Raw genomic sequence first — 15,442 nt, 5'->3', positions numbered from 1 at the left:
AAGTCATTAGATCCAGTATTCTTGTTTTGTTTATAAAGCCATTAGATCCAGTATTCCTGTTTTGTTTATAATGTCATTAGATCCAGTATTCCTGTTTTGTTTATAAAGCCATTAGATCCAGTGTTCCTGTTTTGTTTTTGTCTGGGTGAGTTGTCTTTTGGCAAGAGTTGGGTATTGAAGTCTTTCCCTTTCAGTATATGAGGGCTAATGTGATTTTAACTGCAGCCCTGTTATGACCTTGGGTGCCCTTGGGTTTGGTACATAGTTGTTAAGAATTACAATAGCCTCTTGCTGGGTTATTTTTCTTTGATGAGTATTTACTGTTGGAGAACTTTTAAAGGTGATTTTTTTTTTATCTTGGTTAGCTCCCAAATAGATAAGACAGAGACTATAAAATTTACTTAATCAAGCTTTTTTTTCTTTTTTATTAATTATTTTATTTATTTACATTTCTTTTTCTTTTTTTATTATATATTTCTTGACTTACATTTCGAAGGTTATTCCCCTTCCCAGTTTCGTCCATAAGCCCCATTCCCTCCCCTCTATTTTATTTAGATAAATACCCAATTCCCAAATTGTAATTAATCATAATGAGTGAGTGACATTGTGCAGAATAATCTACAGCATCTAAAAGTACTTCAACTTGTAAAATATTGAATTGCCATGTTTAGTTTCTTTGTGAAAATCATTATTTCATGTTTACGTGGCCTTTTGTTTTATAAAGTGATATAAAGTTGCAGAAGTAAGAATTTTTGACCCTGGTTTCTGCCTGCTGCTGGAAGTAAACTGAACTGGTCCCACAGCTCCCTGCACCCAAATCCTGTGGGGGGACAGAGCTGTACCCTCAGAAGTGCAGACAATCCTGAGAACTCATAGGAGACAACTACTTTCTGCCCACATTCCTGACCCAAGAGAAAATTGCCTAGTGACATCTGTGCCCTCTGAGCACACGGACCTGGCAGTAGTCAGGGGCAGGGTCCTTCAGGTTTCTGTCTGCACAGAGAGCTGAAATCCAGTCACCAGGATCGCCTACAAACCTAAGAGCAGAGGTCTGACCAACTCTTATGTGCCAAGCAACTCGCCTGGTAGCTTCAGATGACACAAACCCAGGAACCGCTCTCTGTTCCCAGATCCGGCTGAAAGAAAACATGTCTACAGGAGTGCTGACACCCAGGCCTGTAAGAGGGTTAAGCCACTGTCAGGGACAGCAAGACAAGCTAATGCCAGAGTCAACCTGATGGCGAGAGGCAAGGTCATGATGTCTCTGACAGTGGCTTGGCCCTCCTCTAGGTCTGTGTGTCACCAGGCCTGTAGACATGTTTTCTTTCAGCCAAATTTGGGAACAAGAGAGCTCTGCTCTCAGGTGTGTAGGCACTCCTGGCGACTGGCTTTTACTCTGTTCCATGGTAGAAAGCCCAAGGGTCATGACCCTGACCCTGATTGCTCCTAGGTCCCTGTGCCCCGAGGGCACACATGGCACTAGGCGATTTCCTCTTGGGTCAGGCATGTGAGGAGAGAGTAAACTCCTCTGAGTTCTTGGTAGAGCCTCCACTTCTGAGGGTCCAGCTTTCTCCCCAAAGGGATTTCGGTGCAGGGACCTCTGTGACCTGTTCAGTTCAGTTCAGGGCATGGGCTGGACCCAGCTGGTTCCTGCCACTGACTGCTCCTATATTCCTGGGTCCAGAAGCAATATGCAGTTTCCAGGGCCAGGGATGTGGGCAGAGGTGGGAAGAAGTGGCGGTCTGTCCTGTGGTCTCAGTATTGTCCACACTTCTTGGTGTTCAGATCTCTCCCACATGGGATTGGGATGCAGGCTTCCTGATTGCTTTAAACTCCCTTATACCATGCTTTTATTTCCTGGGAGATATTACAGAAAACCTGATGTATAACCGATTAATTTGTTCAAAACTCTCATCCACCGAAAAGTATAATTTAGGGGTAGCTAAATATTTGACAACAAGTATACACCGTGGGTAAATTTTTATGATGAACTTGGTATTCACAGAGTTGGAAACACAGTCTACCATGAAAGTATAATGGCGTTTGTATTTCAGTCTGACTGGGAAGTAATTATGATGCCCAGTTCCCATGAGAATGCAGAGATCCATCCCTGCCTGATAGCTGTGGGACTTCAGATGGTGACACCACACCTCAATAAAGAAGGTTGTTAAGAGTGCATAGTTTGAGATTACTCTTTTATTCACCAGAATACATCCAATTTACTCGATAGTAACCAGATGCAGGTAGTAAATACATACAGTCTATATCCTTATCAAACTAGCAAATCAATTGCAAGAAAAAAACAACAACAAATAAATAACAAAACTTCAAATGAATAGAAGGAAACTAAGTAACCAAAATAATCAAAACTCAAACCAAAATCTAAACAGAGGAATTGTGCTCAGCATTCTTTTGCTGCTCATTTTGCAGAACAGACTTATAGCCTATGGCTGGCTTTGGAAATATAGTAGGAAAGCAGTTACTGATGGGATTAATCTTTCCTAGAGGAATGTAAGGAGGTCTCTTTGTTGGAGTGGGGGGTATGAAGGAAAAGGCTGTCCACTGCTGAGTATAAGATATATGACAGTCTGTGACTCAAAGTCTTTCCAATGTTGTGGACTGATCTCTGGGAAACACTTCTGGATGACCATCAGGACAAGTACAAAGTTACCTATGGAGACTCTTCCTGGATGCCCAGCAGGTCTTGATAGCTCTGAGTCTCTCCAAATGTGCACTCTTGCTGGGGAGAAGCGAGATGAAAGTAAGGACTATTCAATCCAAAGAGATCAAACTAAAGGAGGAAAATGCAGTCCACAATTGCTATGGACATTACAGATGAGATGCAATAGTGGTGTATTTGCTGTGCACACTTAGTTCTCCTCCTGTAGCACTTCTCTTCAAGGGAGACTTGTCCTGGCCTGTGTCATGTTCAAGTTTCTGCTGGAGAATTTTAGACCTAGCAGAGCAAGGGAAAAAAGGTTTAGCGAGGGTTTGTCGAATCAGCTCTCCCTCTTACATCAGCTCTATTCGGTTGGACAATCCAGCACGACCTGTCAGCTGAGGTCAGTCCCTGCATCCCCAAGTGTCATAGAATACCTGGGCTTGGATTTATATCTCAGCTTTTAAAACTGCTAGAATTTGAACTGTGGGCTACACACTGTACTGGAATTAAAAGAAAAATAGGCATATTTTTCACTGGTCCAGGTATATTATATTGAATAATAACATTGTAGCTATGTCTGAATCTGAGTTTAAGAGAGTTATGAGCAACCTAGAATACCATGTGGATGCCTTCTGAAGAACCTGCTCAGAATTGAGGTGAAAGTTTCTGATTATGTTTGTAGTGAAGGAACATGCCTAGGTTCCATTTTAACCACTGTATCTGCAAATACACAGAGAAACCATCTCACATCAAATCCATGGGCACTGCATAGATCCTGTAATCACTGAGAATGTGCTCCATGCAAATCTTCCCAGCATACAGACTGTAAAAAAAAGGTGATTCTGATGTAGAAACAGAACAGCACCCCTGTAAGTCTATGGTTATTGTAAGGAAATTTGTGAGAAAACAGAAGAGAAAATGTCCTCAGATCTTACCAGAGAACTCACAGGAAGAAAGAAGTACAAAATACCAAGAAATCCTGAGGATCATATATATTGTTTAATGGACAAAATTCACATAAACCTCTGAGTAGTTCTTTAGCTGCCTGAGGCTGAAAACCATGTCAGTGTTAAGTCACCCAAAAAGGATAATTATACAGGGACAGGATATCCAAATGGCTTCTGCCAGCCTGGGCTCCTACCTGATATCAAAGATTTCATAATGCTTCTACATTGTTTCTCCCAAGTCATTTTCCTGGGTGATCAATTCTTTCTACTTCAGAGTGTCTTGCATTCTTTCCTCTAATCCTTCCTTATTCTGGTCACTGGAAGACTGTACTCTTAAATCAGGTATGCATGCATGTGTGCACACACAAACACACACACACAGAGCCACACAGAAACAACAATACACACTCCCAAACGCACAAAACATTTGTGTTCACACAATATAGCCATAGTACACTGAAGTAAAGTGTTTACCTTCCCAGTTAATGCTTAATGTACAGATTCCCTAGGATACGCTGGAGGCATAAAAACAAATGTTGAGTGGGATATGTACATAGAGGCCATAGCCTATAGATAGCTCAGTCAGTGATGTGCTGTCCTCCCATAAACCGACATAGAATCAGGGTTCTTTCCCCATTACCAATCTTGCTTAGCAAGTTCCCAAGGCTGTGTAGACCAGTCTTGTTTCCAAGCAAAGGATCATATGTTGGTGGTGGACTAGACTCTTGTTCTTGTTCACTGTTTCAGACTTGCCCCAAAGTGTGCAGCTTCTTCTAATCGGAGCTCTCTTTACCATAGCCTGACTGACCTCTTGCCCAAAGCTATGGCCCCAGAATCATAGGAAATCTCCATACCCAGGATCCAAATGAACAATTTTTCTCCCCATAATGTGATTGTGTCACAGATATTTTGAGTAAGTAAGTTAATGCTTGCATGGATTATCTCATAATCCATGGATGGGCTTCATTGTATGCCAAATAATTGGGTTGCTATATTTGATGGTCCATGGATGCAAAGTGAACTCTGGCAGTGCTTTTCTCAGTACTTGGAAATAGAGGCAAACACAGGTGCATTTCTTCACAAACACACACACACACAAACATACAAACACACACACACACACACACACTCATACATACAAAAACCCATTCCACAAAGACTTGCAAAATTACCCAGCATTAGAAAAACACACAGCATGAGCATAAACTTGCTCAGATACAGCTGGTACACACACACACACACACACACACACACACACACACACACACACACACACACACTCCAATGGAAACTTCACTTTTATGCAGCACATTTCCTGTTGAATGACAAATTAGTGGGAGCTATGCTGTGTACAAGTCTCTTAGACTCAAGCAGGCTGTGCTGCCCTGGCCTATACTCATTTCCACTTCAGGAAACCTTTCTATGCAGATACTTGATGGTCCTACAAGTAAGTTACATGTTCTGCACAGATAGCCTAAACAACACAACACCAAATTCCCAAGAGAGAGATTTCTAGGAAAAGACTCCATCAAGCTCTATGCTGACTTATCATAGGCCCCTCACTAAAACTACCCTGCTTCCTTCATAGAAGACCTTGGAAGCATCAGAGAAGACAGTGACTCATGGTCAGTTCCCAGGAACTTTTCATCACATTAGAGTTCATGTGATATTAAAACAACCTCAATGTCAGTCAGACAAAGGCTAAATAAATAACATCCAGTGACTTTTCTGAAATGCAGCACTGTGTACAATATTGAGAGGGAATCTATCCTGAAAGAATGCCATGCTCATGATATAGTCAGCAAAGCAATGTCAGCAGAGGGATGCACTACAGGATTCCATGCAAGATCATGGTGAAGCCAATAAGACAAACCAGAATCTTCCTAAGGGATTCCTCTGTTCAGGTAAAGTGAAGAAATCAAATCCTTATTTTTAAAATAACTGGAGGGTTTAAGAATGTGTTGAGAAAATAAGAGAGAGGGCTCCACCTGGAACTGGACTGGTGATGCAAAGACTGCTGGCCAGCACAAAACAGGAAGCTTCAGGTTTGTTGAGAGACCTAGACTTAAAGGACTAAGTTGGATAATGACTGGACAAAATTCCATGTCATTAAGTGGCCTCCCCGCATGCTCCCTAAGATGCAGGTCAGCACAGCAATGCACCTTTCTTGGTGAGAATTGGGGGTACATACGGATAACTTTGTTCTTGAAGTCTCAAGTCTCTCATGCCAACCCTCAGCCTTTGAGAAACCTTTTCCACATCCTTGCTCTTCTAACCAGCTCCAGATTGTAAGGCCCAGATATGAACTCTCCAGGAGCACACAAATAAGACAGGACTGACATGCTGCTCCTCAGGTTCTGTCAGTTACCCAAGATCTATGAAGCATGAAGACACCATCTTCATATACAGGGAAAAGGGGGTAGGAAGAACAAAAGTCACCAAAAATGGCAATGGGAACCATTTCTTTGGCATTTCTACGAGGCTCTCCTCCTTGAAAACTACTTACTTCCTGGAGTCTCAAACGATCTCTGTAAAGAAAATGAGCTCCAGGCTTTGCTTCATCTCTCAAAGCCTTGTTCTAGTCTAAAGAGGGGCTCCCACATAGCACCCTCCACACATCATGGCATGTAGTGCTGTGATGGGTGATCAACCTATCTCCCTTAATAAACTGCAGATTCTCAAAGAGCAGGAGCACTTGCTTTCCAAACATGCAGTTTCTTGAAAAAGGGCTATCTCCACAGAAAGCCTTGTCAACCATCACATAAATGAACACTTGGATGAGACATAAGACAGTACATGGATCAGTCAATAGACAGTTACATTGGTTTGTCTATGTTTATGGTAAGACATGAGGACAACCTGACCCTGAGGCCTAACCCTACCTGCTGTTGCTGGGCTCTGGGGTCACAGATGTTCATTCCGGCCTCTTCACAGAGTCTCTTTGCCTCCTCAGAGGATGCTGGCAGTTCAGTCTGCTCCACCAGCTGTTCTCTCTTCTCATTCAGCAAAATCTGTATTTTGTTCTTCAATTGAGCTTGTTCACGCAGGAGCTGGGAGTGCCTGATGCTGAACCACAAACAAACAATGGTAAATCCCAGCCAGCTTCTATTTGCCTGTCACTCCTGCAAGTCCAATCATCCCTTCAAGGGTCCTCATCCCCAGAAATCCCCAGAATAGAGCCACACTATACAAGTTAGCACCAATTAGAGGAGGTCAAATCCAGAATCCACATTCCACATGAATCAAATACTTCTCATAATTCTGACACTGAGACGGTTTTTATAAATCCAGGAAGAAGAAGTGGTCCATGTGGGTGCTTATATGTCCATGGTATGCTAAAACCATCTGCAGGTTGTGGGGAAATCCCCTCTGAGGGGTAGTTGAAGACCCAATAGCTATACAATCTTTCCATGTGTTTCTCATGGATCACAGATCTTTAAATCTCTTGTCAGAGTCCTAGAGGTTCAGAGTTGATTGATATTCCCATCATGATGCAAATCTTTTCTATCTAGAGAATCCTTAATGGGGAAAGTAACAATTGGAGAGTCTTCTACACTCTTCACATGTAGGACAACTGAGTTCAAGAGTTACAAATTCAAGACCCTTGCCAGGAGCCAAGCTTCCTGTTAAGAGTCAGACACTACAGAACCAGAGCCCTGACTTTTGTTCAAAATAATAGGACAGAAGCATTCCCTGCCTAGTGCTGGGTTCTCATCTCTGTCAGTGACTCACCGGTAGGAATTGTTCACTTGTATGAGCTCCTTGTACCTCTCCATGGCATCACTTATTGAGTTGGTCATCATTTGCATAGCCATCATTCTCATCTCATGTTCAGATCGAAGTATTGGCAATTCGACATCCAGCCTGTGTTGGGACATGGCCCAAGGCACAAATAACCATCTGAACTCATGATTTCAGAATTAGGTGAATTGTAAATAAAAAAACCCAATAAAAATTCAAATTTAAGAAATGAGGGGGGAGGGAAGAATGTGGCAAACACAAAGACCAGAGCAAAAACACACCAGTGAGACTCCAATCACAATTCTTCTAGGGAAATATATCTATGCAAATCATCAAATATTTATTTTGAAATAAGGACTCCTTAAAAGGCCGTGAAGATATGGTTCTGCAAAGACTTTCTGAATAGGAGTGGGCAGAGCCTGAGAAATGCCTGTTTGGGCATAACAAGTGTCCAGAATTTATTACCACAGTCACTGTTTCGAGGTCACAATAAACAGTCCATGGATAGTTTAAAAAAGTAAAAAGTAAAAATATAAATAAAGTTCAAATCAGGCAAAAAAGATTATATGAAATCAGACTGTGGTCTGGATTACTTAAACCCAGTTTATACCACATACTTTCTCCTTTGAACTGGGTCCTACTTGTGCTGATTAAACTTACTATCCTGGGCACAGGACAACAGAGCCAGGGCGCCAATTGGAAGGAGCTGACTTTCAAGAGTTGGCCACATGAGCATGAAGGCATTGACTAGTTCTGTAAGAAGTTTCCTCCAGTCTGTACCACAGCCTTGGGTCCAACAGATAGTTGTGATGACATTTCTTTTCTTTTGAAAGCAGGGATTCTCAAACCTCATTTCCTGTTGTTACATGAATTCCCAGAGGGCATAACTACTTTGACAGGGAAGAGGATTTGTAACCCCTCCTTCCCTCAGGAGAGTCCTATCTACCACCTAAGTAAATAGAAGATGCAAAGTGCTCTGTTGATCCATGTGGGCTTCCACGCCATCATGACCTGCAAACTGTCCATCACACAAATCCTCAGATACCATCAAATTTCCCAGAAACCCTGATCCTGAGGAAAACACCCACAAATACTTTCACATACATACATATCAACCCATATACAAACACAATTAAAATGTCAACTACATCCATGAAGGTGCCATAGAATTAGTGTATAATGAACAAAATCAGAGAAAAAGAGTGATGGCGTGCAGGCATTTCATTCACCTGGAAGACCAGGTCCTTCCAGCTGTTGACAGAACCAACACTAATCCAAGGAGCTCAGGGTCAAGTACCAAAGAGGTTGACCCTAAACACACAGCACCTAGCTTATCTCACAAGCAAATGCCTGCCAAGGCTCTTTAAAATCCAGGATGAGAGGTGAAACTCGTGCTATGAGAAAATCTTGGGTTAGCAGAGAGAAAGCACAAGACAGTGAACAGGTTACTGGGCATAATGACTACCTGTGGTCCCACTCATCATAGATATAAAGGTCCAGGATTTGATAAAGTTCATCCCTCTCGAATTGACACTTCTGGATTTCAAGTTTGAGTTCCTCCAGTTCCTTTAGACACTTCTCTTGCTCACTGATGACATTTTGGGATGATGCCTTCCTACCAAAACCTGTAGATAGATAAACCCAAGTGAGTTTGCATATTTGATGGCCCATGGGAGGAAAAGACCATTCTGAATCCCAAAAGGAGGGTGAGGAAGGGGAAATGGTAGAGACTGGGTGAATCCCCGAAAGAGCAGAAAAGCTAGCTTCAAGCTGAACTCTTAAGCTATGTCCCTCTTTCCAACCTCTAATGCCATACATGTGCCACACTTACTATTATAGGGCCCCTTGCCCTCAAAGGTATAACCTGACTCAGACATAAACTTCTGGGACATTGTTATCTCATAGCAGATAAATCCTGGAGTTCATAATGCTCCATCAAGCTCTAATCATGTGTGTTCCAGCCCAAAGTGTCTGAGACTTCAATTCATGACTAGGGGTGCATCCTTCCTTGTTCTTGTCATCAGAGACTTATGTAACCTACAGTAATCTAGAGGATGAAGTGCTTCAACTCCCAACCATGAATGATCACATTGTTAATAGCACAGTGCCTCCTCCTGGCATTCATTGTCATTCAAAATTAAAAAGCATCCAGAAAAGAAACTGAAGGCTTACCAATTTCTGGCTCTTTGTCAAATTAATCATCAGAAACTCTTGACTCTTGATTTGCCTTTGAGAAATTCCAAGACTCCTGCTTGTAAGGCCTACTCTTAGAAAGCACACCTCAAACCTACCTCCCCAAGGAAGCTCCCCAACTCTGCCCAGGACTCACCAAGCCTTCCCCAGAATGATTTCCTCCTTCCTTTTTTACTAGACAGGAGGTTATCTTCCTGTCTTGGTGTGGTCTCTCCTTGATCTCCACTTTCCTTCCGAAATAGCCTGAGCAGCCGGCGAGACATGCCTGCTTGTGAACCCAAAGGGAACTGAAGAAATATCCCAAAGGCAGTTGGTGTCACCACAACACTGGTGACATCACAGAAGATTCTAGGGATCTCTTAGATACAATAGATTGTCCAGTGAAGGGCTTACTGATGATGTCACTGGGAAGTTCTATGGCCTAACTGCTAACTAGCTCTCCCCAAATGGATCAATTTCTGTGGGGACCCTTTCCTCCAGTCTCTCATATGTCACTGGGAATACTGTTTGGCAACCTCTATTCCAAAGCTAGATATTTCTCTCTGCTTCATTAGAAGTCATCAATGCTTTTGCTGGGGAGAGTTGCTTACAACCCTGAATTGGATAAGAGATTTTTCTTAGCACCCAAATCTCTAGGGACCATGGATGAGGGAGTTTTTTCCTTAAAAATACATCTACCACCTGAGAACATGCATTTGACATACATTTCAAATCCCAAGGTTTTCCCTGTTTCCTAGAGGCCAATATCTTTCTCATATATCTTTAATTGTATAAAATTTGGTACTATTTCATTACTGTGCATTCCTTGATAGCTGGCCTTGTTTCGATATACACATCCATGTATTGCAAAAAATCAATGGTCTACAATCCTTTTTGCATTAAAACTGTTTTTTTCTTGGTAACAGGGTATAAAGTATAGGGCATGTATAAAATTATGAATTTCTGTCCTTTTTATATATTAAGTTGGACATCCTCCCTTTCTCAAACATAACAAGACAATTAAATTGGACATCAGTGAGCAAACATCCACCAGGACCTTGTGTTACCACATTGTAACCACATAGCCATCCCTTCTCCAATATCATTCTTCCTGAATTTCCAAGTCCAATCATGAGGATATTGGGGGCTTCACTGTGATCTTTTTCTTATAGCAAACATAACAAACAGGAGGATGGGCAGGGAGTGGAATGGCCTGAGGTCAGGTTAAATCTCAATTCTAATGGGTCCATAAGTTCAGGAGGGAGTCCATTTGGCATTGTCATCTGTGGCTTCTGTGTTCTTATCCTGGGTGAGCTGAATCTGTACTACAATGCCACCTAACCTCACATATATCAGGGTGAAAATCATGTATGACTTTTCTGGGAAGAACTCTGCCTTTTACTACTATCTGGAGTTATACAACATCACTATGCAAAGCTCAGGAGAGAGGGGTGGAGATTGTGGAGGCCTTAGAAGTTGAAGATCTTTTCTGATTAAGGCACATATTTTTTCCTATGTAATTTTTCCTTTTCTCTTTCACTAATGACAGCTGACTTCTTTCCTGGCCTGAGGTATACTGGAGTCCAATCTTTTGGATTACTGAAGCTTTATTTTTGAGATGACAGGCCCACCAAGGGGCCTATTGCTTACAGGTTCCTACTCCCAAGGAAGTTGTTGCTGCAGAATCACATCATGGGGGCAGCAGCACAGAATATCTCCCAGCTTTCTCTCCTGCACCTGCTGCAACTGTAATAAGGCTGTTTGTTTGTTTGTTTGCTTTTTATTGGAAATACCTACAAAGCTGGTCAGAGTCAATACATGCCTTTAATTCTAGCACCCACAAGGTTTTTTTGTTTGTTTGTTTGTTTTTGTTTTTGTGCTTTGTCTTTTTTATTTTATTTTGCTTTGTTTTGTTTTTTTGTAATTGCTGTGAGAATTCCTATTGTTTTCTTTGGTAATTCCCTCCAGCCATTTGCTCTGTACCTCTAATGTTAAGTCCATGCTCTGCATGGTCCTGTTATTCATGTTAAGGATTTTATTCTTACCACTAACACCACAGATGGTCACATTATTTACTTTCAAATCAGGAAAACAGGCATAAAGAAGAGAGCTATGTTGTTTGGTCTCAGGTAAGCAGGCAATCAGGAGTGTAGGATGGCTTCCCAATGTTTTGGTTCAGGTAAGCTTCTGTTATTGAAATGAAAGGCCTCTGCTGAAGCCTCCAGTTGAGTCACAGAGAGCCTGGAAAGACTGAAAGGTTGGTTGCACCTTGAAGGTGAAGGCTGGCCCTTTAATGCCTCTGCAGCCTGAGGCAGAGTTCTTTGGGAACACAAGAGCACTTGGCCAGAGATCATAGGGGACTGCAGTTTGGTTGAGCCCTGAGACCTGGATGAGCAGAGGCCTCCAGAGTCCTGATAAAGGGAAGCAGAGCCACATAGATGTGAGGGAACAATGGATCTTTGATCTGCAAGTTTTCCATTTCATTTATCTTTGCTGTGTACACAGTATATGTAAATGACAAGGGCATCCTACTTTATCACATCTAGTCTCTCTAGATGTTAAAGCATGTGTAAGTGTAAACACAGTAGAGTTAGTTCAGCAATACATTGTGTCCCATTTTGTTAAAGAACTTTATTTTATTTTTATTTATATATATTTTCCTTATTCACTTTACATGCTGCTCACTTCTCCATGACACCTGGTTACTCTCCCACAATCCTTCCCCAATTCTCCTGGCACATTCTTCTCTGAGTATATGAGAGCCAGCTATCTCAGTACATCCCTACTTCCACCAAACCAATTTACCTTTCGTGCGGGCAGGTGCTGAAGATGTTGGTCAAGGATGCCTTGGCTTTGGCTCTTTTCATGCTCCGATTTGCTGGCTTTGGGAAGTTCGTGCAGAACTGTCTATGAACTTGGTACTTCATCCAGATGGTACAAAAGAAGCACTGCTTTTGTTAATATTCTTGAGAATATATTTCAATCAAACCTACCCCCACTAATATCCTAACAATGACCTCACATCTATTCCAGGAGTTTCCAATCCTTCTCAGAGCAGCAGAGTAGAAGCCCACAAAGCTGGCAAAGTGAAGTGAGGTCACGCAGGGGTCCTAATAGCACAGTCCTACTATCTTAGAATAACTCCTAGGGACTTACCATATCCATACACCCATAGCTCCATATGCACTGGACCCCAGGGAAGTACTCAACATTCATTGCTTTTGTCACTCAGTTTGCCACAAATATTAGAAATCTAAAAAGTTAGAGAAATTTGAAGGTATGAATGAGTCCCAGGGGCTGGAGTAAGTTCAAAGAGTCTGTGGCAACAAAGAAATGATTGAGCATCCAAGAGACAAGATGCTCACCAGGACCATAGCCGTATCCCAGTAAGAAAATTTGAATAATAATGTATCAGGTGAAAAGATAAATTAGATGGTCATAAGCCTAGAAGTTTTATCCTTTGCTCTGAAGGGGGCAGCCATTCTTTCAGCCTTTCCAGGTCCTCTGCCACACAACCAGAAACTTCCCCAAACAACTTGCTGGCCTTGCTCAAAGGCCTGGTTGGGCTTCTCCCTTTACAATAGGACATGCAGAGTCCTTGAGGACTCACCAAGAGTTCTTCTCCACACAGGCTTCTGGTTGTCAAAGGAAAATGTTCCTGCAGAATCCTGCCATGGCAGCAGGAATTTCAACTAGGCTGCTCTTAGGTCCAGCTCACTGGATTCAGGCTTGAGGCCTAGGGGTATCTGGGAAAGGAAGCAACACGCACACTACATCTTTTTCCAAATCCTAAAATTTCTTCCTTGTTCACATACTCTTTTTTTTTGATTGCTTTATAGTATGTTTTTATCTTTTTTTGAAATTTTATTTTTTTATTAAATATATTTCTTTATTTACATTTTAATTGCTATTCCCTTTCCCAGTTGCTCTCTCTCTGTTGTCTACAACTGCTAGAACTGTAATGGGATTTTTGTTTGTTTGTTTGTTCATTAGAAATAACTACAAAACTGATCAAAATTGACATATGACTTTAATCCCAGTGTGCAGAATTTTTTAAATTGTTGTTGGTCCTGTTTTTTTGTTTTGTTTTTATGTTTGGGTTTTGTTTTTGATCCCCTAGCTAATTGCTCTGTGCCTATAAAGTTAAGCACATGCTCTGGAGGGACCTATTGTTCAAGTTAGGCAAAGCTTTTGTTCTTTTGGACCACTCCACAGATGATCTCATTACGTACTTTCAAGTAAGAAAACAGTCATAGAGAAGTAAGTTAACCTTCTCTAAGTAAGTCATAGATAAGTAAGCTACCACAGAAGAAACACATCATGACTGTGGAATGGCACCCAAAATACTTGTATTTCCTAAGCATTTTTTTTATTTTTAATATTTTTATTGGATTTTTTGTTACATACCATTTTTTTTAAATCTTCAAAGGTATCTTTTATTCCTCTCCTCCCATTTACAAGGAGGAATTTCACCTGTAATTGTTAGTCCAGATAGTTTGGTCAATGACTTAGATATCACCTTGGCCTGTTGCTTTGGCATAAGCTGTGTTAGAAGCAGACTCAAAGGTTCAGGACCAACAAATAATGAATTCCACTACATCTGGATCCCTAGCCTCACAGCCAGAAAGGGACAATATTACTATTCACTATAAGAAAAGACCCAGTTCATTAACATGTAAAAAAATTTCTCAAGTATATTAAAGTGTTGATCATGGTCATACAGTCTTTCAAATACCTGGCATTCAACTTTTTCCAAATCCTAAATTTCTTTCTTGTTCACATTATCTTTTTTGATTGCTTTATAGTATTTTTTATCTTTTTTGAAATTTTATTTTTTATTAAATACATTTCTTTATTTACATTTTAATTGCTAATCCCTTTCCTGGTTTCCTTTCCATAAGACCCCATCACCTCTCCTTCCTCGATATGGGTGTTCTCCCCCAACCACCCCCCATACAGTATCCCCCCCACCCCCAACATTCCCCTACACTGAGGGTTCAACCGTGGCAGATCAAGGCCTTCCTCTTCCACTGGTGCCCCAAGAAGGCTATTCTCTGCTACATATGCAGTTAGAGCCCTGGGTCAGTACATGTATAATCTTTCGGTAGTGGTTTAGTCCCTGGAAGTGCTGGATGGTTGGTATTGTTGTTCTTATGGGATTGCAAGCTCTTTCAACTCTTTCAATCCTTCCTCTAATTTCCCCCAAAGGGGTCCTGTGCTCAGTTCAGTGGTTTGCTGCTATCGTTGACCTCTGGATGTGTCTCTCAGGAGAGATCTATCTAAATCCAGTCCCTTTCAGCATGCACCTTTTAGCTTCCTCAACCTTACCTAGTTTTGGTGGCTGTATATATATAGGCCACATGTGGGGCAGGCTCTGAATGTCTGTTCCTTCAGTCTCTGCACTAAACTTTGCCTCCACATGTCCTCCTATGGATATTTTTGTTCCCCCTTTTAAGAAGGAGTGGGAGTATCTGCACTTTGGTCATCCTTCTTCTTGAGTTTCCTGTGGTCTATAGATTGCATCTTGGGTAATTTGAGCATTTTGGGGAATATACACTTAACAAGGAGTGCATACCAATTGTGTCCTTCTGTGATTGAGTAACCTCACACAGGATGATATTTTCTAGTTCATTCCATTTGCCTATGGATTTCATGAAGTCATAGCTGAGTAGTACTCCATTGTGTAGATGTACCACATTTTCTGTATCCATTCCTCTGTTGAAGGGCATCTGGGTTCTTTCCAGCTTCTGGCTATTTTAAATAAGGCTGCTATGAACATAGTAGAGCATGTGTCTTTGTTGTATGTTGGAGCATCTTTTGGGTATATGCCCAAGAGAGGGATAGCTGGGTCCTCAGGTAGTTCAATGTCCAATTTTGTGAGGAACCTCCAGGCTGATTTCCAGAGTGGTTGTACCAATGG

General features: G+C 41.6%; 1 protein-coding gene across 2 annotated transcripts; it reads right to left on the bottom strand.

Annotated features, from left to right (window-relative positions):
- Window positions 1-2,178: 2,178 nt before the first annotated feature.
- Spetex2l1 (Spetex-2 protein like 1) lies at window positions 2,179-9,858 on the bottom strand. 2 transcript variants are annotated; one of them, XM_063267049.1, is made up of 5 exons: window positions 9,680-9,858; window positions 8,816-8,975; window positions 7,378-7,473; window positions 6,492-6,675; window positions 2,179-2,956 (listed from the first exon to the last, which is right to left on the bottom strand). In XM_063267049.1, exons 1-5 carry the CDS (start codon window positions 9,804-9,806, stop codon window positions 2,951-2,953), a joined length of 573 nt encoding a protein of 190 aa, XP_063123119.1. In that variant the 5' UTR covers window positions 9,807-9,858; the 3' UTR covers window positions 2,179-2,950. The 2 variants fall into 2 exon arrangements, with proteins under 2 accessions (XP_063123119.1, NP_001396046.1); NM_001409117.1 differs by having other exon boundaries at window positions 7,342-7,473; window positions 9,680-9,817.
- Window positions 9,859-15,442: the final 5,584 nt, after the last annotated feature.

The sequence above is a fragment of the Rattus norvegicus genome, chromosome 9, assembly GCF_036323735.1.
Source record: "Rattus norvegicus strain BN/NHsdMcwi chromosome 9, GRCr8, whole genome shotgun sequence".
Classification (NCBI taxonomy): Eukaryota; Metazoa; Chordata; class Mammalia; order Rodentia; family Muridae; genus Rattus; species Rattus norvegicus.
This window is presented reverse-complemented; position numbering and strand designations above follow the sequence as displayed.